The 24,608-nt window shown below is 46.3% G+C and overlaps 1 protein-coding gene across 1 annotated transcript in view; it reads right to left on the bottom strand.

Annotated features, from left to right (window-relative positions):
• OBSL1 (obscurin like cytoskeletal adaptor 1) overlaps positions 1 to 24,337 on the bottom strand; it is a 102,663-nt gene extending 78,326 nt beyond the window's left edge. Inside the window, exons 1-9 of the mRNA XM_056852034.1 lie at positions 24,208 to 24,337; positions 20,955 to 21,596; positions 20,519 to 20,849; positions 13,894 to 14,163; positions 13,531 to 13,791; positions 7,139 to 7,444; positions 5,467 to 5,736; positions 2,959 to 3,237; positions 2,280 to 2,552 (exon numbers count right to left, since the gene is read on the bottom strand). Coding sequence (XP_056708012.1) covers positions 2,280 to 2,552; positions 2,959 to 3,237; positions 5,467 to 5,736; positions 7,139 to 7,444; positions 13,531 to 13,791; positions 13,894 to 14,163; positions 20,519 to 20,849; positions 20,955 to 21,560 — 2,596 coding nt within the window. The 5' untranslated portion in view covers positions 21,561 to 21,596; positions 24,208 to 24,337. The remainder of the gene's footprint in view (positions 1 to 2,279; positions 2,553 to 2,958; positions 3,238 to 5,466; positions 5,737 to 7,138; positions 7,445 to 13,530; positions 13,792 to 13,893; positions 14,164 to 20,518; positions 20,850 to 20,954; positions 21,597 to 24,207) is intronic.
• Positions 24,338 to 24,608: the final 271 nt, after the last annotated feature.

Here is a 24,608-nt window from a genome sequence, read left to right as displayed (position 1 = left end):
TTATGAGACTACAGCTTCTTAGAGATGTTTTATTGAAAGCAAAATGATAGAGGTGAACAGATGCCAGTAATTCAAGTGTGAACCATGCACAGATTTATGCCAGTGCACTAAAGCAGTCATTCAGGGTGTGCGACAAGGTCTGCTGGGCAAAACCCAACATGGCTTCTGTAAGGGTAGGTCCTGTCTCACTAACCTATTAGAGTTTTTTGAAAGCGTCAATAAGCATGTGGACAGGAATGAGCCTGTGGATATTGTGTATTTGGATTTCCAAAAAGCTATTGACAAAGTCCCCCACCAAAGACTGCTAAGCAAACTTCATAGTCACGGGATAAGAGGACAAGTCCTATTATGGATTGAGAGCTGGCTGAAAAATAGGAAGCAGAGAGTAGGAATCAATGGTCAGTTCTCACAATGGCGGGATGTGAGCAGTGGGGTGCCTCAGGGATCTGTGTTGGGACCGGTGCTTTTCAACCTGTTAATGGAGTTGGGGTTAAACAGTGAAGTAGCCAAGTTTGCAGATGACACCAAATTATTTAGGGTGGTTAAAACAAAATCGGACTGTGAAGAGCTCCAAAAGGATCTCTGCATACTGGAAAAATGGGCATTAAAATGGCAAATGAGATTCAATGTGAGTAAGTGTAAAGTGATGCATATTGGCCAAAAAACCCCAACTTCACATATACACTGTTGGGATCTTTGCTGGCAGCGACAGACCAAGAAAGGGATCTTGGGGTGGTAGTGGATAGCTCAATGAAGATGTCAACCCAGTGTGCGGCTGCTGTAAAAAAGGCAAATTCCATGCTGGCTATAATTAGACGAGGAATAGAGAACAAAACTGCTGATATCATACTGCCCTTGTACAAATCTATGGTGAGACTACACTTGGAATACTGTGTACAGTTCTGGTCACCACACCTAAAAAAGGATTTTACAGAGCTTGAGATGGTGCAGAAAAGAGCAATTAAAATGATTAGGGGACTAGAGCAACTGTCCTATGGGGAGCAGTTAAGACGCTTAGGGCTGTTTAGCTTGGAAAGAAGGCGGCTGAGGGGAGACATGATAGAGGTCTATAAAATTATGCATGGTTTGGAGAGAATGGACAGGGAGATGTTTTTCTCCCTCTCCCATAATACTAGAACTCGGGGTCATCTGCTAAAGCTGGAGGGTGAGAGATTCAAAATAGATAAAACGAAGTATTTTTTCACACAACGCATAGTTAAATTGTGGAACTCCCTGCCCCAGGATGTGGTGATGGCTGCCAGCTTGGAGGGCTTTAAGAGGGGAGCGGGCATATTCATGGAGGAGAGGGGTATTCATGGCTGTTAGAATGGATACTAGTCATGCTGCATACCTATTCTCTCTAGTATCAGAGGAGCATGCCTATTATTTTGGGTGCGGTAGCACACAGGCAGGATGGTGCTGATGCACTCGTCTTGTTAGTGGCTTCCTAGAGGCACCTGCTTGGCCGCTGTGTGACCAGACTGCTGGACTTGATGGGCCTTGGTCTGATCCAGCAGGGCCTTTCTTATGTTCTTATGACTTGTTAAAAAGAACTCACAACCAGGGCCGGAGTCAGCATACCCTGAGGTGGGGCAGCTACCAGGGCCCAGCTACCAGCTGCCACACACCTCACCCTCACAGACACTCCTCCGGTGCCACCTGTGCTCTTGACTAAATATGATGCCCACTGTGCCACCAGGGAAGGGTGTGCAGGGGGTGCACCATGGTGGCAGTGCTTCTGGAGGCCATAGAGGCTGCAGCACTCCCAGCTGCATGCCCCACCCTGCACTGTCAAGCAAAGGGCTGTGGATGGTACAGGCAGGTGGCTGTGAGCAGAGCTGGTAGGAGGCCCTCCAGGCAGGCGGGGAACACAGGCCTGGATGTACATGCCAATGGGTGGGCAGGAAGGGAAGCACAAGCAGATGGCCTGGTGGCAGAAGAGGGGAGGGGGTCCTTGGGCATTCTCTGCTCAGAGCCTCCCAAAACCTGGAACCAGCCCTGCTGACAACAACCAGTGATTGGGCTGCAGAAACTTTATGGATTATTAATCAGCGTACCAACTATCAGCAGTGTTCAATTGTACATTTTCAGTTAGCGGTTTCTTATACTGGCTCTTTGTTGATCTCTTGCTCCGAATGTTGACATAGTTTGGCTCTCTAATCATAAGAGGTTGCTGACCCCTGGCCTACCGCACCTGTGAGGAGCAAAAATCCACCACGTACAACTTGTTGGCACTGGATTATAAAGGACTGTGTAATTTAGAGGGGGAAGCCCCTGACCTGTGACTGTGATGTTGAAGAAGACAGAATCTCCACCCATGTCACACGCAAACTCTCCTGTATCGCTCACTTGTGCGGAAGGAATAACCAAACGACGGTGAGGCCCCTCACTTTCCAGCAGGAGAGCCTCGCTTTCTTCCACTACCTTCCCATCCTTTTGCCAGCTCACTGGAGCATCGGGGTGGGACAGTTCACAGGCCAGCACTACACGCTCTGTGACCTGGTAGGTGTGGACCTCCTTGGCATTGGAATGCACAGCTCTCACCGGAGGTTCTGCAATGACAAAGAAATATCATGATGGCAGAAAATGGACCATCATCCATAGAACAGAGCATGGGGTCATGGGGATCATTACTAATCTTCCTAGCTCAGGAGAAACAGATCATTTTGTAGGCCAAACTCCCACCAGCGCTGGATGGCAGAGATCCCAGTGCTTGTGTGGGCACCATCAAGTTAGAGCTGCCAGACGCTCCTTATTTTACGAGGCACCTTTTCTTCAATGGGTTTGCCCTTATTACAGGGTTGGTAAGATTCTCTAGGACTTGACAGTCCACTTTCAGTGGACTTAGAAAAGTGTAACTCTATCCAGGATTGCACTGTGAGGCTCCAGGGCGCCATCTTGGTAGTTCAGCAGCACTTCCCTTGAACACACCAACGTCCGTTCCCCCCCTCTACTCACCATCCACAGTCACAGTGAAGTCGATGGCATCATCCCCCGCATCACATGTATAAGTCCCAGAATCCAAAGAGCAGACTGAAGGAATCAGCAATCTGCGAATGTTGCCTTCTGACTGGACAAGAAGTGCAGCAGCATCTGAGGCCACAGGATTCCCATCTTTGAGCCAGCAAATGGTAACATCCGGTACAGAGACTTCACATTCCAGGACCAGCGGCATCCCAGCCAGAAGTGTCCAGTGTCGCCTGGTCTCTGGCACTGGGGTAATGTGTACTTGGGGAGCTGGAGAGACACAACGCATGGAACCGATGCAGCTATAAGAATTAACTTCATGGCATGCCAAGCTTTGGCAATCCACCTGCTAGTACTATGGATATAGGAATAGTAACATGACCTGAGATCAGCTAGGCGAGTGGCCTGTGCCACTGTTCTAAATTTAAGGCCACTGTGAGTGCAAGGGACAGAGGCTTTCACAATGGGCTGTGATCATTTCATACAATACAGAATTCAGTCCTCTAGCCCAGAATCAAGTGGCAAATACAATATCCAGGCAAATACAATATCCAGAGCAGTTTAGCTTTCAGTCAAAAAACTGTGCTTGTTTCTGGTCTTCCAGTATGTCTAAATTTCTGTTGGTGGGGCAGGCTGCCCCTCTGCCATTCTGAAGGCAATTTTGTTACCTTCATAAAATATGCACATTGAAATGTATTTGGATACTTTTACTTCCCTAACTTACTGCAATTATATATTTTAGGATTTTTGTAGATTAGGTGCAGAATCAAGAGACATAGTGATGGTAAAGAAGGGATGGTTGGATCTTTGGGGGGGGCACAATATATAAAATGCATGACAGGGGAAAGAGTTATGAAACAAAGAACACTATTGGATGCAAAATTTATGTCCTCAGAAACACTCTCCAATTCTATTTCAAACTCTTCCCTACCATCATGAGGGACAGAAACCTATTCCTTTGGGGAAATGAAAGCAGAAGGTCAGTTACAGGACACACCACCAATTTTTGAAATGCCCAACTGTATTCATGTTGCACAACATGATGTCTATCCATATAGACTGTTCACTCTGCTTTTATTCCCTCCCTGCCAAAAAAAAGTGTTGGGGGAAAAAACTGGGGGGGAAATGCCTGAAGAAATGGTTCAATTTCATCCATTAAATTTTTCCTACACAGGTATGGAAAAAACATATATAAAATTTTTCAAGAGCTCGTTTTAATGCCTTTCCGTTGGCCTGGCTCAGTGGGAGATTCCAGCATTTACCTTTGGAGTCTAGGGTTGTGCCCCTGTAACTCTGATGTTGAGACAATTACCCATATTTTATTGTATTTTGAATTTTATCAGGATGTCAGAAATAGGCTGATTTTGCCCATGTTGACCAGAGTTTTTAGACATTCGGATGATTTTATTATTAAATATTTACTTGAAGATAAAAACGCCAACATTTCCTAGACAGTGACAAAGTTTTGTTACATTGCCACTAGAGTGCAAAAAGCTTGGGTTAGTGTATCAAAATTGTAATCCTGGCTCTGTATTGATCAATTTTAACAATGTTTATCTGCTGGTCAAATGACCGTAAATAAATAAACGGAACTGAATAGAACATATATAAAATGTCTACCATGTCATGTGTGAATATCTCACTCGCCTATCTAGTGGTGATTATATGCATTTGGAAGGTGCGAAGGAATGAGATTGGGTCTGATGTAGTCATATGCTGCTGTACACCTGTATGGGGATGAATGCATGAAGGGAAAGGAATGGGATCATACCTGCTTGCCCTGATCTCATGCATTAATCCACTCAGGCCACGGTCTGAACAGAGCCTTTGGGCACACTCTATTCATTGGCCCAACTCAGATTGCCACCTGAAGGCCAAAGGGCGGCAGGGGCCAGGGGCACAGTTCCATTCCCTTTGTCCATGAATTCATAACCATGAATAAGTCATATGAACAGAGTATCTATATAAAGGCTTCCTGAGTTCTACCAAATTTGTTTTGTGCCACTTTTGCTTTTGATTGTGCAAAAAAGAAAGCAAAATCACAAAAATCACAAAATAAACAAGGGCTTTTCAAACTACATCAGTATGACGGGGATTAAGTTTCAGAAAATAAATGTGAACGTGTTGAAGGATCTAAATTCTCAGACTTCATTTGGAAAGGTTCCAGCTGCAGGCAAAATCAAAAGAAATGGGTAACAGCTGGCTGCTCTGAGACAGGAGGGGCTATTTTTTCCACGACCTGGTCAGAGGGCAGTTTTTTTTCCCACGGGGGTAGCTGTGTGAATCTGTTTCAGCAAAAACAAAAAGAAACTTTTGTGGCACCTTAAAGACTAACCGATTTCCTGAAGCACCAGCTTTTGTGAGCTAGAATCCACTTCATCACATTTCATGCATTCCATATGTGTGCCACAAGCCCCCCTTTGTTTCATTTGACGGTGTCTCTGTGTACCAGGTAGGTGAATTCTTGGCCTGCTGGCTAAGGTTCCACCGAAGGCTCACCTTGTACATGCAGGACAGCACATTCCTTGACCCCGCTGGCCTCAAATTTCACCTCGGACTCTGCAGCCGCTAACTGCACGTTGTTGATCCGCATGGTGTGTTCCACCCCACTTTGGGTGACCTGGCACTGCTGGTCTTCCTCCTCCAATCTTTTCCCATTCAAGAACCAGCTCCCACATATAGCAGCTGAGAGCTGCACTGAGAAAACAGCATCCTCGCCAATGTGAACCCGAACATCTTGCAGTCCTCTTTGCACACGTGCCCTGGGCACTGAAAGAAAAGGGAGGTTGAGGAGGCTGTCTTAAAAGGGGTAGTACATGCACACATACGAGGCAGAGGATGGAATTCGGCTGTGGAAGAAAAGATATAGGAGGGAGTTGGCCTGGGGCAGCAGACCAGCGCATAGCAGTTGGACAAATGGACCAGTCCTTATGCAAAAGAATAACATAAAGCTGACATTAAAAATATTCAGAAACCAGTGGGAAAACATGTTATTTTTATAGGAAATGCTATTGCTGAGTTAAGAGTGGCAGGTCTTCTACAGAGAAGCTTAAAAGGGAGATTACAGTGTGAGACTGCTGAACTTGAATTTATCAACAAGTTTAGGACAATGGACTCCAGGGGCTGAACAGGGACATAGGATTCATTACAGATGCTAATTTTCTGCATTTCCCACCTCTATGCATATCTCCCAGCTCTAATCAAGAAGACTATCTTTGCATTCTACCTCTGCATCCTGACTCCAACTGACCCTTTTTTAACACCTCTTCCTCCTTCTGATGGATTTGCTTTCCTATTGTATCTGACAAAGTGAGCTTTGAATCAAGAAAGCTTTACATCCTGGGTAGTCTTGTTGGTCTTTAAGGTGCTACTGGACTCAAATTTTGTTCTAGCAGTTTGAATGTGTGTGATGAGAACAAAAGGAAACCAGACCCACAACCAGGGGCATACAGATGAGTACCATTGGGCATTTCCTATTCCTAGCTGCTATCGCTGGTTAGCTAATGAGAATACGACCTCCCAAATGCAGGAGCCTTGCCTGAATAGGCTGTTGTAGGAGGTACTTGGATGGTGCGTGTCCTGATTTTCCCAACCCTGCTCTGCCTCGTCCCTCCTGTCAAGAAGGGCTCTATGCTGGGCTTGCAGTCTGGCACTCCGGCTTCGCTGTTGCATTTCCAGTCAAACCCATCTCCTCCTTTGATCCAGTAGCTTTGGCAGGCCTTCTGGGGATACTCTTGTTGTTCGGCGTCAAGCCGAGCTGGAGCCCTTGAGCTGGAAGGCTGCAGACACCATGAGCCATCTTCTGGCTGTGGCTGTTCCTTTGTTCTGACCTCTGCCTGCGGCTGTTCCTCTGCTCTTGAACTGCCTCCTTCTATTTCCTTTTAATCTGAGGAGGTCTCAGCAGGCTCACTAATGACAGCGTGTCCCCTCAAATGGTGGGAGTCTTCTGACAAGCAGGTGGCTCAGCAAGATACAGGAAAGCAAGGAAGTAAAAGGATTCTATAGGGCCTCTGTCTAGTGGAAGGGGTCTTTTTAGCTCTAGAGATCTCTGCGGAGGTGGAGTGGAAGACCAAGGAGTTGCATGGTGGAGTGGAATAATGAGACGAGAAACTGGAGATACCTGCATAAAAGGAGGGTGCCCCACTCACCATTAGAAAGCAAAGAGGCTTACCAAGATGCACAGAGCTGGGGAATTCCACATGCCCACTGCACCCATACTGATTGGCAGAACACACACGAAAGCGGTAGTCAGCCTCCTGTGGCACACCATCCCCTGGAACTTCAACCATGCTGGCAACATCAGTGGTAAGGCAAGGCACCCACTCAGCCTCTCCGACTGCTTGCCGCTCCAGGATGTAGCTGCTTGGGGGGCTGCGGTGCACATCAGGTGGTGGACACCAAGTCAGAAGAGCAGCATTACTACGGGTGGTGCACATCCTAGCTGCCACAGGGGCACTTGGAGGGATCCTCTTGGCACCTGGAGAAAATAAATGACTTCTGTCATCTCTCAATATGTGAACTTGGGGGGCACACCGTCCATCAGGACACGTCTACAGCAACTTACTAAAATGAACGGGATGGCTGCAGGAGCACCGCAGGCTGGGACTTGCAAAACCTCCTGTTTTTATCATCCACTGTACTTCAGTGCCCTTATGCAGATGCCGCCTGCCACCTTCTCAGTCCAATTCAGGCAGGTAACAAATTAAGTTGTGGCAATTGTTTTGGAAAAACCACACCACAGTAAACTGATAAGTCTCCAAGGACCTCCTGAAGACCTAACCATATGTTACAATGTCTTCATGACCCCCGTCCCACCTCCCTGCCTGAAAGACATGTGCTGGGAGTTCCAGCTGGGAAAACAACAGCTGCCAGGGGGGCAATTCTGGTTTGGAAAATGGTGCAAAGAGGGAAGGCGTAAGTCCCCTCTCTCCCCACATATACTGCAGTCCTGATCCAAATTGGGACCTGCATGTCTGGGAATTAAATTCTGAGCACAGAACTCGCAGGGCACATCTAGTGGACTGGGCATGGGCAGACAAAGGGTGGGGGAACAGAAAGACAATATCACCCTTACTTGGGCTCTCAGTGTCTGTTTCCCAGTTGGCCTTTTAACAGAAGCTAAACTCGGGTGCTGTTTCCTTGAGATGTGTGACACAATTATCAGGGTTTCAAGCACAGAACAGGCTCTAGAAAGTCAGAATTTCATAAGGGAAAGGAAGATGGCAAGATTGTATTTCATCTGAAATCCTGCGCCTGTAGTCTGGCCCATTATGTATTTGGTGTAACATTTTATGAATAAGGACAGTTTGGGGAGCTGAGGATTAACCACTTGCCGCTTCCTCAACCCCCATCCCCGCTTTACAGGGCAAGACTCCAGAGCCTCATAAACATGGCGGGGGGCAGGGGATGATGACAACCAAGTGGCAAATAGGGAAAAGAGTTATGCCCTTTTGCCCCTCCTCCACTTCTCCACAATTGGTTTTAAAAGGCTATTGTGGTTGCATTACACACATTTGTGAATAATAGAAGTTAGGCCCTCAGAAACTAGCAGTTATACCACAAGTATGAGACTCAATCTCAGTGTGTGTATTTAAATTTAACTTTTCATAATCTAACCCAGTAGTATAATCTGAATGTGAGAACAGCTGGATGTGGGATGTTTAGAGTACAATTCTCAGCCTCCTTTTCCAGCGTTGGATGAACATTTCAAATTCCAAACGTTTAAGATATCTCAGCAACCAGGTTTCCAAGTATGTCCTATTTATTACCATGAAAGGCAAATCACACAAGCTGTCCTAACACAACAAAGTAGGCTTGACCCAGCAGCCACTAACCTGGGACCTGGAAGTTGTTCCACCGGTTACTTTGGTTGTATAGTAATTAATGTTTGTGTCAGGAAAAGCATGTATTTTAGTACACGCCTGGCTGCATGAGTGCTTTTTTATCTGCTGTACATTAATCATGGGGCCAAACCTTCTAACCCTGTTCAGATCATCAAAAAACCCTTGAGAGGGGGCAGGATAACCTTTGCTGTATTCAGCCTCCACGTGTTGGAGGTCCTGTCTACACAGGGATCTTTGCCCAGGGACCCTGCCCAAAGGCACAAAGGCTGTTATATTCCATTTGTATCTTGAAAATGCACTGGGGTTGCTCATGGCAAAGGAACAGGGGAATTTCAACCCTCCGTATACATATAGCTGAACTTTGTGACCATATGAACAATGCTGCAGTAGATCCTCATCTGTGTATAAGTGGCTAAGACAACAATCATGATACTCGTGTATGTGTTACATATACATGAAGGTTTTTTCCTTCCATGTCAGAAAAGTAACATATGAAGCAGCCATTCTGTTCTCCTCCAGAGCATTCTCACTTTCTGTTGTGACAAAAAAAATGGGTAGACAGGGTTTTTTCACATTTTATGGATTAACAGGATGCGCTTGTCACATAAGAAATGCTGCAGGCCTCTAATTTCACAATAGATATATGCACTATATGCACACCAAAATACTGCAGCCAACCATAGCTCCATTCTGCATGTATGCACAGATGGCAGAATAGACATTGAAAGTTGCACACTGATTTTTAGATGTCTGTGAATCCATCAAATGTGAAGCTGCAGATGGGGAGGAAGGCCTCAGGAAGAACTTCTTAATCTGCATACCTACTTGATGGGCTTAGAGCCAAACTACAGACTGCCCATTTCTTTCTCCCAAAAAACAGGAGGAGGGTTTAATCCGAAAAATAGCCTCTGAGGTTACAGTTGAAAATTGAAGAGCAGAAAGGGGAGCTGGAGGAAAGAGCTGTTCATCCCTTTCCCCTCTGCACAGGCCAGCAGCTGGGCAGGGTGCAGTTTTGAGCACACCAACAGCAGGACGGTTGAAACGCCCCACCCTCTCTGCTCCAGGACTGCTTTCCGGGAACCAAAAAAAATACATCAAGGGAAAGAAACACACAACTGAAAAGAGCAGGACGTTACAAGATTGTTGGACAGCAGCAAAAACTTACAATAAAAAAGCTGTCAGCAAGGTTTACTCTATACATGATTGGTTTTGTTCCTGATGTATTTTGAGTACAAAAACTCTGCGTAGCTTTTGACCAGAAAGTCTCACAAGTAGCTAGTTTGTGGATTCGTGGTTTTGGCTTCCTTGTTCTGTTACGTTCCACGGCCATTTTGACACTCATTTCTCTGGAGAGATCCCCAGGAAGATAAGCCCTGGTCTGGGCAGAGCTGTCACAGGAGAATAAATAAAAGGCAGCACAAAACCAGAATCCAGTGCTCAGGATAGACAGATGGAGAGATTAAGGCCTTTTATGCAGGGACGTTTCCCCGCGGTCACCCCCGCAAACTGCTTCGGGGCTTCCTTTTGATTATGCAAGCCTTTTCCGCCCATCAGAGGTCACCTTGCTCTCCCCAAGCGTTTTGCCCGTGTTTTCCAGAGGCTGTTTTAGCCAGAATCTGGAAAATGTGGGCAAAACGTGCAGGGAGAGCGATGCAACCTCTGACAGGCTGAAAAGGCATGCATAATCAAAAGGAAGCCCCAAAGCAGTCGGTGAAGGTGACCATGAGAAAACATCCCTGCATAAAAGGCCTAAATGGATCTGAAAGTTGGCATCATTTCAAAGCTTGAATTCAACTTTTTGACTTCTAAACATTTTCACATTTTACAAATGAAATTTCAACTGCAGGCACATTTTGAAGAAAACACAATGCTCCAATCTAGTTACTGAGTTCTAAGGCATTCATGGTTGTTGGGTTGTTGTTGTTTTTTGGGGGGGTTGGGGTTTTTTTTTAGAATTCTTGGAGAACAGGTGATGTGGCAGAAGATTGGAGGTGGGCAAATGTTGTCCCCATCTTCAAGAAGGGGAAAAAGGAGGATCCAGGTAATTACCGACCCATCAGCTTGACTTCTATATCGGGAAATGTTTTTGAACAAATCATCAAACAGTCAGTCCTTGAGCATTTAGAAAGGATGGATCTGATCACTAAGAGCCAGCACGGGTTTCTCAAGAACAAATCATGTCAGACTAATCTTATCTCCTTTTTTGAGAAAGTTACTACCTTGCTGGATCAGGGGAATTCTGTGGACATAGCTTAACCTGATTTCAGTAAGGTTTTGATAAGGTTCTACATAATATTCTTGTTGACAAATTGGAAAAATGTGGTTTAGATCCTATTACTATTAGGTGGATCTGTAACTGGTTCCTCATCCACTTGGAGAGAAGTGACTAGTGGAGTGCCTCAGGGATCAGTCCTGGGCCCTGTGTTGTTCAACATCTTTATAAATGATTTGGATGAAGGAATAGAGGGGATGCTTATTAAATTTGCAGATGATAAAAAATTGGGAGGGGTAGCAAATATGGTAGAAGACAGAGCCACGATACAGGATGATCTTGACAGGCTGGAGAATTGGGCTAAAACCAATAAAATGCATTCAACAAAGATAAATATAAAGTTCTGCATTTAGGTAGGAAAAATCAAATGCATAATTATAGGATGGGGGAGACTTGTCTGAGCAGTAGTGTGTGTGAAAAGGATCTTGGGGTTTTAGCAGACCAAACACTGAACATGAGTCAGCAGTGTAATGCGGTAGCTTAAAAGGCAAATGGGATGTTGGGCTGTATCAATAGAAGTATAGTGTCTAGATCACACAAAGTGATGGGATCGCTTTACTCTGCTCTGGTTAGACCTCACCTAGAGTATTGTGTTCAGTTTTGGGCACCACAATTTAAGAAGGATGTAGACAAACTGGAACATGTCCAGAGGAGGGCAACAAAGATGGTGAAGGGCCTGGAGACCGTCCTATGAGGAAAGGTTGAAGGAGCTGGGTATGTTTAGCCTGAAGAGAAGAAGACTGAGAGGGGATATGATAACTATCTTCAAGTACTTCAAGGGCTGTCATGGTGCCAAGTTGTTTTCTGTTGCTCCAGAAGGTCGGACCAGAACCAATGGTTTGAAATTAAAACAAAAGAGTTTCCGCCTAGACGTTAGGAAAATCTTTCTAACAGAGCTGTTCCTCAGTGAAACAGGCTTCCTCGGGAGGTGGTAAGCTCTCCTTCCCTGGAGTTTTTTTTAGCAGAGGCTAGATGGCCATCTGTCAGCAATGCTGATTCTATGACCTTAGGCAGACCATGAGAGGGAGGGCCCCTTGGCCATCTTCTGGGCATGGAGTAGGGGGGTCACTGGGTGTGTGTGGAGGAGGTAGTTGTGCAGGGGGTTGGACTAGATGACCCTGGTGGTCCCTTCCAACTCTATGATTCTATGATTTTATTCTATGTTTAGTATTAAACATACATTTGCCAGATTCAGTGCCCTTAAAAAAAACACTAAATCCAACAGTGTGCATTTGGTGATGTTGGATAAAACCCAGCTAGGAGAATATTCCAACTTTTTCAAGACCATTCAAATGTGAGGATTTTTTAAAAGAATTTGCCCCCCATACACACACATGTTTAAGCTTTAAATAAAATTATAATTGCATTGGATGATTACAGATGGAAACCAAATTTTCAACCTTGTCTTAGTAACTGGAATTTAGCACTACTACTCATATAATTTATTTATTATATTTATATCCCATTTACTATATTGACATCCCATAGTTCCTTTAGAAATCAGAGAGCTGCTTTCATGGGCATTCCAGAGATCTCCTCTCCAATTAGATCCACTGGGAAGAGGGATCTAATATAATAGTGAGCATAATCTGTGCTCACCGGTGTCGTTTTTAGGAGAAGTGGGACAAGCTACAACCATAGGGACTGCAGTCTGGGCAGTTCATAGGGCTATTAACACCATACTGGGAAATTCTTGGAGATTTGGGAGTAGACCCTGGGAAGGGCAAGATTTGAGAAGAAGGTGCTTTATACCTCAATTTTATCTACCTTTAAGGAGTCTCAAATCGGCTTACAATCACCTTCCCTTCTTCTTCCCCCTCCTTGTGAGGTAAGTGGGGTTGAGAGAGTTTGGAGAGAACTGTGACTATCCCAAGATCACCCAGCTAGCTTCATGTGTAGGAGTGGGGAATCGAACCTGATTCACCAGATTAGAGTCTGCTGCTCCTGTGAAGGAGTGAGGAATCAAACCCGGTTCTCCAGAGTCTGCCGCTCTTAACCACTATGCCTCACTGGCTCTCCTTTGGTGATGGGAGAGAACTCAGCACCATAGGGTCCACCCTCCAAAGTGGCCATTTTCTCCAGGGGAACCAATCTCTGTAGTCTGGGAGGTCTCCAAGCCCTACCTTCAGGTTGGCAACCCTAGCACTGCATAGTTTACACACAAGACTCCACACAAGTTTAGCCTGATTCCACGTAGTTTATAGTGGTCTCCATCAGTTTAGATCCATCTCTAGCCTACTGCCTGAAGTTTTGCATCATATGTCCAAGCTGTAACTAGATTCTGGAGTTCCAGATGGGACTATGAGGAATCTCCCTTACAGGGAGTATCAGCTCCGGGTAGAGGCACAGGAAATATAATTTTGGGGACTGGAGGTCTGGAGGTCATTCGGATGTAAGAGGGTTAGCATGATTTGCTCTCAGTAAGGGCCAACTTCACCTCCCACTCACATTTGACACGGAGTTGAGCTGAAGTCTGTGACTCTCCTGCTGTGAAAGTGATGACCCCTGCGTCGTGCCGTGTCACGTGGACCAAGACCAACAGATGGGTTTTACCAAAGCTCCTAATCAGGGTGTGTGGTGCCTCCAGAAGTTCCTGCCCATTACGGCCCCAGCTTGATTCCTCCACAAGTTCCCGTGTCTCCACACAAAAGGCAGCATTCTCCCCTTCCATCACATCCAGCTTCCGTGGCAGCCGCTTCACAATCATGCCTGAGGGAAAGAGTTAGGCAATTACGACAGCAGCAGGAGCCCACAACACAACACAATGACCACTCAAATAACACTACAAAGAACCCTTCAAATTCTCCTCACCATGAACTGAGAGTTCCCCAACACTGCGACCCTTGCCCTCCATCTCACATAAGTAGATGCCATCATCATCAGCCCGAGCATCCCGCACAGTCAGCCGCCGTAGCAGGCCCTGCTCTTCCATCAGGTACTTGGGACTGGGCTGCAGGCGCTTGTCTTCAAGATACCACACGGTAGGGATGGTCTCTAGAGGCACTTGGCACTCTAACACTGCATCCTGGTGTTCCAGCACTTCCACATCCACCAAAGGCATCTGGAACCGCAGCCGAGGTTCTATGAGTAAAAGACAGAAAAGGGCTGAGCTGCAAGTAGGATTTGACCAAATGCCCAGGGAACTATAAGGTCCTGCTACTAAGGAAGAAAGCCAGAGTGCTGGAATCCAGCCAAATGTCACCCCTCTACTTCACAAACTTCCACTCTTTTGTCATCATTAGTACTCTCCAGATTCAGCCTTCCTGATGTTTTATTTCACAACCAACTGTAGTTCCTCCGCTCCCTTCAGGTAAGCTTGCTATCTTTCACACAGCTCTTCCTCCTATAGTCTAGGAAGCCTATTGGCTGAGCACCCCATCAAGTTTTGTCTGCTTCACATACAATCCACACATGCACAAAGCCTACTCACCCATTAATCTATCATGAGAAAGTACAGGTCCTGTGGCCCTTTGCCATAGGAAGCAATCAATAACGCAAGCATTGAGCTTAAGGAACAATTAATCTTGTTGTTTATCATGGCAATTTTAACAAATATTAGCAATCTTATAATTTACCACCTTGGTAGAATATTTTGTCACCAAATTAAGAAATGGGTTAGGAATGTAAGGGATTTACCACAACTGTTTTCAAAGTTGTGTTTGGGTCCTGATGAAATTCAGCAAGGAATGTTCAACAAGTGCCTGCTGCTACTTTATCTGTTTTTGGGAAGGCAGAGAAAGGACTATCCTGATCCTTCTCTCAAGGGTTATTCTGAGAGGTAGCAGAGTGCTAAGTGAGCTGCGTGCGGTATCTTTAAGCGCTGTTCAAGGCCCAGTACGAGGGACACCTGCCACCACACAACAGGGGCAGAAATGATGGTGCAGGAATCCGCAATAGCAAACAAACTGGGAAATAAGCAGGAGTCCCCTTGGACGGTCCATTTCAGTTCAGTTATTTAAGTTCTATTTTAAAAAATCCAGATTCATGTCCGTTTGAAAACAATGGACCCAGAAGCTCTTTCCTCTAATCCCCAGATGTTATGGAGACTCTCTGAAGTTTGTTGTTGGCAAGAGAAATGCACTCTGCACCCGATCAGTGGCACTGTTATCTTTTCTTTGCATGGCTCCAAGGTTGAAAGCTGGAACTGAGGACAGGCCTGGCATAAATTAAACCCTGGGTGAGCCTCTGTCCATATAATTAAGATAGGATAACAATAAGAAATCTTACATAGGAATCTTACATATTTAAAGCTATAACGCTGTAGAAATAATTTGGCGGGTCTGGTCAAAATGATGTAGCAAAACTATTATTATTGTACCCAGTTCAGACTGCTGATAGTAACGGTGGAAGTCTTGTTTGAGCACTCCTGCTCAGAAAACTAACACTTTAAGGAGAAGGCTAGAACTCTTTATTCTAAAACCAAGTTTTCTATATGCAAGGAATGCTTTATATGGGAGAAGATTCAATCACACAGTCTTCCAATCTGAAGTAATAGTCAAACTACAGTTTTCCACCTCATCTGTTATCTGTGTGGTCCAGGTGTTAAATATGTCCTTACTATGTCTTTCTCTGTTGGCTAGAACTTCAAGAATACTCTTCATTCAATATCTGAATGGACCAGTTTGGACCCGGTTATTTCCTCTGCCCATGTAGTTTCACCACTGCTCCTTCCTAGGGGAAATTTTCCTTCCAGCCTACATCCACTCAGGCTCTTGTAATGACAAATGTTTTGCCCATTTAAAAAAAGTTCCAATGAATGCACACACTCCAGACTCTCTGGGTAACATGTTCCATTGCACGGCTATTCTTATGGATGGAAAAAATCTTTGTGGTATTTAATCTCTCTCAATTGGGTAAAGCCCATTTTCCCCCTCGCCTCCTGAGGGCTTGGGGAACAGTTGGTTTCCTTCCCATTCACAGCAGCCTATGACATATAACTGACGTCTGTTATCACGGATCCACTCCCCAGCTTCTCCTCTCTAGGCTAAACAAGCCTTCCTCTTATCTCTAATCTCAGCCCAGCAGCATCCCAGATCCTTTATGAGCACTGTTGCTCTCCTCTGAACCCTCACCCAAATCCGTGGCTTCAAGTCTCAGCCGAATACCTCATCCTGTAATAGGGTCCATGCCTCGAATATGCCATGCCACATGTGCCAAATGCTCCCCTGTGTCACCCTTTGCCTCATTTTAACCAAAGACTCTCTCTTTCTTGTTACCTTTGACGCATGCACACGTGACAACATATGTTGTGGAACATAACAAAGAATGTGAGCTTCCATCGAGGCGATGCCCTCCAAGCAAGCAGGCTCTTGAACGCCCCAGAGTCAAGCACTGGCAGAACTGCCTGTTGTTGGCTCTGACACAGCCTGTTACCTTTAACTCACTCTTGCCTCAGAGAGTGTGTAAAACAGCAGAAAAAGTGGGGAAACTGTATCTAGAGTGTCTCTGATAAGGTTGCTCACCTCCAGGTACTACCTGGAGATATCCTGCTATTACAACTGATCTCCAGACAATAGAGATCAGATCACCTGGAGAAAATGGCCGCTTTGGCAATGGGACTCTATGGCATTGAAGTCCCTCCCCTCCCCAAACCCCGCTCTCCTCAGGCTCCACCCCAAAAATCTCCAGGTATTTTCCAACCCGGAGCTGGCAACCCTAGGAACTAATCTCTGTCACCTGGAGATCAGTTGTAATAGCAGGAGATCTCCAGCCACCACCTGGAGGTTGGCAACCTGATGTCTGTACCACTTCAGACTATTTGAGAGGAGGGAGTCACATGACAGAATTCTCTCTCCTCTCTCCAGTTTCCCCACAACTAGTACTTTTGAGTGAATAAGGACTAGCTAGGCTTCCCAGCTCCAGGTTCGGAAATTCCTGGATATCTGGGGGTAGAGTCTGTGGAAGGTGGGGTTTAGGGAAGGGAGGAACCTCAGTAGGGTATAATGCCTACCCTCCACAGCAGCCATTTTCTCCAGGGGAACTGATCTCTGGAGATCAGTTGTAATTCCATCTCTCCAAGCCTAGCGTTGACTGAAGATGGTGGATGAAGATCTCCCAGAATTACAACTGCACTCTAGACTATAGTGATCCGTTCCGAGGATTGCCAGCTCTGGGTTGGGCACTGCCTGGAGATTTTGGAGGTGCGGAGTGAGGAGGGTGAGGGTTGGGGAGGGGAGGGACTTCAGTGGGGTATAATGCCATGTAGCCCATCTTCCAAAGCGGCCATTTTCTCCAGGTGAACTGATCTCTATTGCCTAGAGATCAGTTGTAATAGCAGGAGATCTCCAGCCACTGGAGGCTGGAAAAAATGGCTGCTTTGGAAGGTGGACTCAATGGCATTATACACCGCTGAGGTCCCTCCCCTTCCCAAACCGTACTATCCCCAGGCTCCACCCCAAAATCTCCATGGATTTTTCAACTCAAACCTGGCAACTCCACATCTGAGTGAGCCTCCATGTAAACTAGGGTTTCCAGCTCAGCTGTCCCAAGTGTCTGAGACATCCCAGAGGACTGCCATGGCAACTTTGAGATTCTCCCTTACAAAAGGGGGTGCCCATATACCTTCTGCCATGAAAGTCTTCCAGGGGAAAGTGATCCCTCAACTCACGTTTGGGTCGCAGATATGCCTCTATAACAGTTTTCACAAATTAGACGTAGTCCAGTCAAAATTTCTCAGATCCTTATTCGGTGTCCCTCAATGTATTTCAAATGCACTGATTAGACTGGAAGCCGGGATGGTACCATTAGAAACACGAGCCTGGTACCATGCCATTTCTTATTGGTTAAAGATGAAATTGTCCTCATCTGGTTTAACTCCCCTAATCTTTGCAGATAATTTCTCCTCAAGATGGATTAATCTAACCGAGGATAACTCCAACATAATTACAGTTGATATTCAAACTAAAGTCATTGCATTTACCTGGGCTGAATAAAGACCTTGCATTCATGGCCCATTACCAATGCTGATTTCTCCACACCCAGCTCTCCCCTGGACATCACAGACTCTTCTGCATATCACACCTAATCCCATCAAGCCTGCTATTCACATTTACATACTGTTCCTCTACTTAAAGACCGATGGATTCACATTCTAGCTGTATCTGAAGAAGTGAGCTGTGGCTCACAAAAGCTCATACCCTACCAGAAAATATTTTTGTTAGTCTTTAAGGTGCTACTGGACTCTTGCCCTTTTTGACTCCAACATTTAGGTTTATCAAGTACAACTCTTCTAAATCTTGGCTATCAAGGAGCAAAAACAATAGTCAAACAGAGGCTTTGGGACATTGCCCTTCAAGATGACAGATCAAGGGTTTACTCGGTCTCAGTAGTGGAGAACCGTAAAAAGATTTTGGCCCCTCCAAATTATCTCAATACCTTAGAACACCCTAAACACCGGAGAGCCTTCACCTTAGCACGTTTTAATGCCCTTCCATCTGCTCTTCTTGACGGGAGGTATGCCAGCCTCCCTTACGAATTCCACCTCTGTCCATGCCAATCTGGAATGGTGGAAACGGTTGAACATGTGCTATTACACTGCCCATTTTATCAAGACATACGCAAAACGCTCATTGATCCAATTTTGTCTAGCTTCCCAGATAGAGACAGAGTTCGCTGTACCACTTTATTATTAGATGATTCTGTTAAAGATATTACCTATCAGGTTGCGAGATTCTGTGCTAGGGCATGTTCAATAAGGCAGAAGAAGCTGCTAAAATGACTTTTACGTCAAATAGACTATTTTACCAAATATCAGACATTCTGTTTTAATTATTATATCTCTTTTTGTAAAAACTGGTCTTTGACCATAATAAACAAATGATGATGATGATGAACTAGGGTTTCAAACCTCCAGGTGTGTGTGTGGGGGGGTTACCATAGGGTTGCCAATCTCCAGGTACTAGCTGGAGATCTCCTGCTACTACAACTGATCTCCTGCCAATAGAGATCAGTTCACCTGGAGAAAATGGCCACTTTGGCAACTGGACTCTATGACCTTGAAGTCCCTCCCCTCCCCAAACCCCACCCTCCTCAAGCTCCACCCCCAAAACCTCTCACCTGTGGTGAAGAGGGACCTGGCAAACCTACCTAGGTCCCACCTCAGAGTTGCCAACCTCCAGGTGGTGGTTGGCGATCTCCCGCTATTACAACTGATCTCCGGGCAACTGAGATAATTTTCTCTGGAGAAAATGGCCGCTTTGGCTATTAGACGCTATGGCATTGAAGTCCCTCCCTTCTCCAAACCCCACCCTCCTCAGGCTCCACTCCCAAAATCTTCAGGTAGTTTCCAACCCGGAGCTGGCAACGTAGGGTTGCCAGGTTCCTCTTCGCCACCTGGAGGTTTGAAACCCTAGCTTACATGGAGGCTTACTCAGACGTGTGGTCCCCACATGCAGTCTAGTGGTACAATCCAGAAAGAATGTTTATCACCTTATTTATCATCTGTTCATGTGAACTAAGCCTCAGGTTCTACTAGCTGGCAAACAAACCCCCCTTCCTTCTGTTTCTGAGCCATGGTTCTTCCCAATACAAGAAGGAGGAGCTTCCTACCAAACTATCTTGAAAGGCCTCTACCCCTCATGCCATATTCCCCTCCCTTGAGATAGGAAACATTTCTTGTCTAGCCTTATATTTGGCACCTGTGTTGGCAACTGGCTGAATGCCCAAACCACTCAGCACTTCATGGGCACTGTCACTGGCAAGAGGCATATATTTTCCATTCCTGGCAAGACCCTCAGGAATGTACCAGAAGGGTCCCCTAAGTACCTCAGTAGACAGCCTTCAGTAAGCAAGACTCTGGTTGCTAGCTTCACCTTCCTTACAAGCACAAGCTGGCTGCTTGCTCTCAGGACTCAAAGACTTCCTGTTTGCCAGTTCTATGTGGATGCTTCTTGGCTTGTTCTCATTCTCATAACAGACTTCCAGTTCTGGTGCTTGTGCCTCATTATTGTATCATGACTTTTATTAAAGTAATAAGTACTGTGACAGTCTCTCCTGGAGCAATTGTCTCCTTGGTTCATCCTGACTAGGCAATGGTGGACCCACAATAAGTCAAAAGCCATGTGCACGTTCTCTGATCTATAAACTCATGAGGAAGGTTGATCCCAGACTCAGAATTCATGCTGCGTTATGGTAACACCTTAATTCTGTGACTGCTTTTTTTCCACTTTTGTATTCTCAGTGGATTTACCAAACTTCTGTACTTTTGTCCCTATGGATACTATGTACTCTAACAAGAAAACTGCGCTCTTTGCCCTTATAGAAGTGACTGACTATACTTCTTCAGCTTTTATCCTCCAGCATTACTATGTGTCTGCATTCTGCTGTCAAAGAATAACTGTCCCCCCTTCCCATGTTGTTCCCTCCAAGGGATGTCTGAAACCCAGCTTCTCCCACACATACAATACACAATACTGTCTTTCCTCCCCATTGGGGGTACCTTTGACATGGAGGCGCACTGCGCTTAGGGTATGGCCAGCCGTATTGCAGGCTGTGCACACGTAGAGCCCACAGTCCCGTGCTGTGCAGTAAAGCACCTTGAGGATAAAGTAGCCCTCCCTATCTTCATAGAGCAGGTGCCTCCTTCCAGGGGACAGCACCTTCCCATCCTTCTGCCAGACGATCTCTGGCTTGGGCTTGCCAGTTACATAGCAACGAAACTTTGCATGCTTCCCTTCATTCACAGTAAAGGCCTTTGTGGTGGGTGGACTTGGAAACACTTCACCATTCTGCCTGGCTTCTGACACCCCATTCTGTTCAGGGCGATGTCTCTGCTGCTGCTTATCATCCCGTGCCTCTGGCTGCTTCTTGAAATAGCAGTTTTGGGGTGCGTTCTGAAAATGGCCATCATGGGGCACACCTGGCACAGAGTCCACCAGAAGCACTGCTGCAGCCATGGCCTCTCCAAAACTGCTCTGTGCCCGGCATACATAGACCCCTGCATCTGGGAGACGGGTGTTGTAGATTTGCAGGGAGTGCCAGTCACCGGGCTCCACACTCACTTTGTAATGGCTGCTCTCAAAGATATCTGTCAACTTATGGCCATCCTTTTCCCACTCAAGCTGCCCTGAGACTCTGCAAGCAAATGTCACATCCTCTCCCCGGGTTACCCGTGCTGAAACTGGCCTGTTTAGGAAGATTGGAGGCTGGGTGTCAAGATCTCCCTTGGATTTCAGTTCTGCTGCCTCAACTGTAAGGGTAGCAGCTGCATAGGTTTCGCCCACAGTGTTCTTGGCTTTGCACACATAGCGTCCGCTGTCTGTTGGGCCAGCCTGAGACACCAGCAGGCTGTACGCATCTCCATCAGCCTTCACAAACATCCGGCCTGATGGCAACTCCAGCACAGAGCCATCCTTCTCCCAGGCAACGCTGGGGCGTGGCTCACCCGCCACCTGCCATTTCAGAATGGCACTGGTGCCACTTTGTACTGTGAAAGTGCGAGGGTGGGCGAGAAATCGGGGGGCTCCTCCGAAGGGATCCATCACCGGATCAGTCACGACGTAACCGAGGCCAGGGACCTACAGAGAGTCAGATCAAGAAAGGATTATCGCTAGAACGGAACAGCGCAGTGTTGACATTTGGGCACTGCACCCTTCTCTGGGAACTAATTCACACAACCACATTGGAATCGTATGTGGAGTGATGTGGAGCTTCGTTTGGCATGTAGGAAAGTGGTGTGCTGAAGTGTGAGCATTTCTCTGTGCGCCATCTCACAGCCATTTTCCCCCCCAAACCACTGCTAAATCCACTTTTGGTAGCTTTGCAGTGGTGTTGTTATGTTTGTGTTTGTTTCCTTGTGCGTCTTTTAAAATTTCATTTATAGTTATGTCTGAACTGCAAGCTGTCATTTACACCACATGGACAATTCACTAAACCCACATTGCTTTCAATTTGGTTGTTTGAACAATCTCACTGATGGTTATAGATCTGTGTCACCAGACCAAGACCTCCCTGCTAGATAAGCACCATGGTACACCTGGTTCAGGGGTGGATTCAACCACTAAAACGACCCAGGAGCAAGCTGAGTCAAACCCCCGTGGGCTGTGCTGCTGGTGGTGGTTGGGTTTGACCTGAGAGCCTTTGCAGCAGCAGCATGGGAAGGGGCAAGCGCAAGGTGGCCAACTCCAGTTTAGGAAATTCCTGGAGATTTGGGAGTGGAACCTGGGGAGGGAGTGGCTTGGGGAGGGGAACTACCTCAGTGGGGGAAAGTGTCACAGACCCCACCCTCCAAAGCTGCCATTTTCTCCAGGAGAACTGATTACTGTAGTCTAGAGATCAGTTGTAATACCAGGAAATCTCCAGGCCCCACCTGGAGACTGGCAACCATCCTCCTGTCATGGTTGCTTGCTGGGTCCATGCTGGAAAACCCCTACAATGTCACCAAGCATCACTAAGCTTGGCTTTCTTCTGACCATCAGTGATGCACCAGGACAGAGGCCCACTAGGAACTTTCTCAGTAACTTAGCCATTCCTGACCTTGATGGTGTTTGTTAATCTATAAAGAAGCTAACAAGCAGAAGATGCTGTTGTGGTATAGGGAGTTAGACTATCATGGGGTTCCTAACAGCCCTCCACTTCTGCAGTCAAGTCCTGCGAAGAAAATAAGATATCAAAAACAGCTCTTCAGGCAGGCAAAGCCCATCGATATCTCAGCCTATCCTAAGCACAACAGCTGCTGCATGGTGGCATCAAGCCAAGGTCATGGGCAGAAAAATAGTCTTCTTGAGCTAAGCTAAGCTTTCTGATCCAAAAGAGATCCCCCAAGGTTTTTGTTTGTTTTGTAATCTCATTATTCCTTCCCATCACCACTACCATGAAGCCTTGCTCATTTTTATTCCTTTATCTTTCTTGCCATGCAGGACAGTTTCACACCAGACAGTTCAATGTGGAAAAGACCAATGCAAGAGAGGTAGGATTAAGACTCTTCCTTTATAAGGTAGCCATAGAAGTGTGGAGAGAAATATTATGTAGCCACGCAACCTTATTCTTCTGCAACACAAGCATAGTGTCCCCCACTACAGCTAGGATGGCTAATGTTTGAAGGGCAGAAGACCACCAGGTCACAGAGACGGTGGTGTTGGTAGTGATGCCCCTGAATACTTTATATAGGACATTTCAAGCATTCAAATGCTTCACATAGTGGAAGGAGGAGAGCTGAGGGTAGAAGAAGAATGGCTTACCTAAGGCCACACTTTTAGTGAGTGCATAACTGATGTGAGATTTGGGCTGAGTATTTCCCAGCTCGCATTCTTTGCCCATACTCTGCACCAGCTCTGAAGACCCCAACCCCCTACCAGCCCTATTTCAGGGGCATTTTTGTCTTATCAGGCATTCCTGACCTATCGCACTCTATGTAGTGCTTCACTGATTATAGGCTGTTACTTCCATGACCACACGGAAAGGAATTCCAGCATGGGTCCAGAAAACATTTCTCTTTTCACTAGCTCTTACTTTAAAGGCTCCAGTTATCCATAAGAAATTCCATATATATAGGGAGCGAGGAGAGAAATGGGATATACTGGATTCTGTTATGGGCACATTGTGAGGGGAAAGACCTTGCTTCACTAGCAAGGATACAGGTGTTCCTCTGCCCTCTTTACCCTCCAAGGCTTTTAAGTCAGTGAGGCTTTTATTCCTGATATTACTACAGTTCTCCCTGTAAAAACGACCTCCCTAACCCCCCTCACTGCTGACCTTCCCCTCTTCTTTCAGACCATCTTGGGGTTTTGTCTATCTGCTCACCTGGCTGCAGCCAGATATTCTTTTTGGGTGCCATTGGTCATCTTTGCCCTTATTTATTAGAATTGTATTGGGCTGTTTTAACCATAGTTTTAATGTTTTTACTCCATTTTTATCTTATGTGGTATTCTTGTGACCTGCCCTGAGCCCAGACTTTGGCTGGGGAGGGCAGGCTAGAAATGTAAATAGACAGACAGAAAGACAGACAGACAGACAGACAGACAGATAGATCGATAGATCAATCGATCGATCGATCGATAGATAGATTCATCAGTCAGTAACGAGGATCGGTCGATTCTAGAGTCACCTTCACTCCAAGAGCCCAAGAGTACCATCATGATACCTCTGACTCCCTCCAGCTCCTCCCATGACCCGACCCATTACACTTACCTAGTGAGAGGTGTGAGAGGCAGGCTGTGAGGGGACCGGCCTGCCTTCCTCTCAGCACTCACTAACCTCAAGCCACCTCCTGCATCCACTCTAGAATTGCACTTCTTCGTCAGTTAGTTCCTGCTTCTCCGTCTGACAATTTCCATCAGTCCATCCTTCCCTCTGTCCAGCTGCCCGTTGCTGTCGTCAGTTCAGTTGTCCTATCTCTTTCCATAGCGTGTCCGAACTGGGCATCCCTGCTTCTCATCCTGCAGTGGCCCCAACACACATACCCCCTGCCCCTCACGAGCTGTGGGTCCCTAGCCTCCCTCTGCCCTGCTCACCAGGCGTCTGCAAGCAGGGACTAAGCGTTACAAATGCCTGCAGCTGCTGTCCCCAAAAATACCCTCTGATGACATGGC

This window comes from Euleptes europaea, chromosome 6 (assembly GCF_029931775.1).
Source record: "Euleptes europaea isolate rEulEur1 chromosome 6, rEulEur1.hap1, whole genome shotgun sequence".
NCBI classification, from domain to species: Eukaryota; Metazoa; Chordata; class Lepidosauria; order Squamata; family Sphaerodactylidae; genus Euleptes; species Euleptes europaea.
The sequence above is the reverse complement of the archived record's forward strand: the minus strand, read 5'-3'. Positions and strand labels throughout refer to the sequence as shown.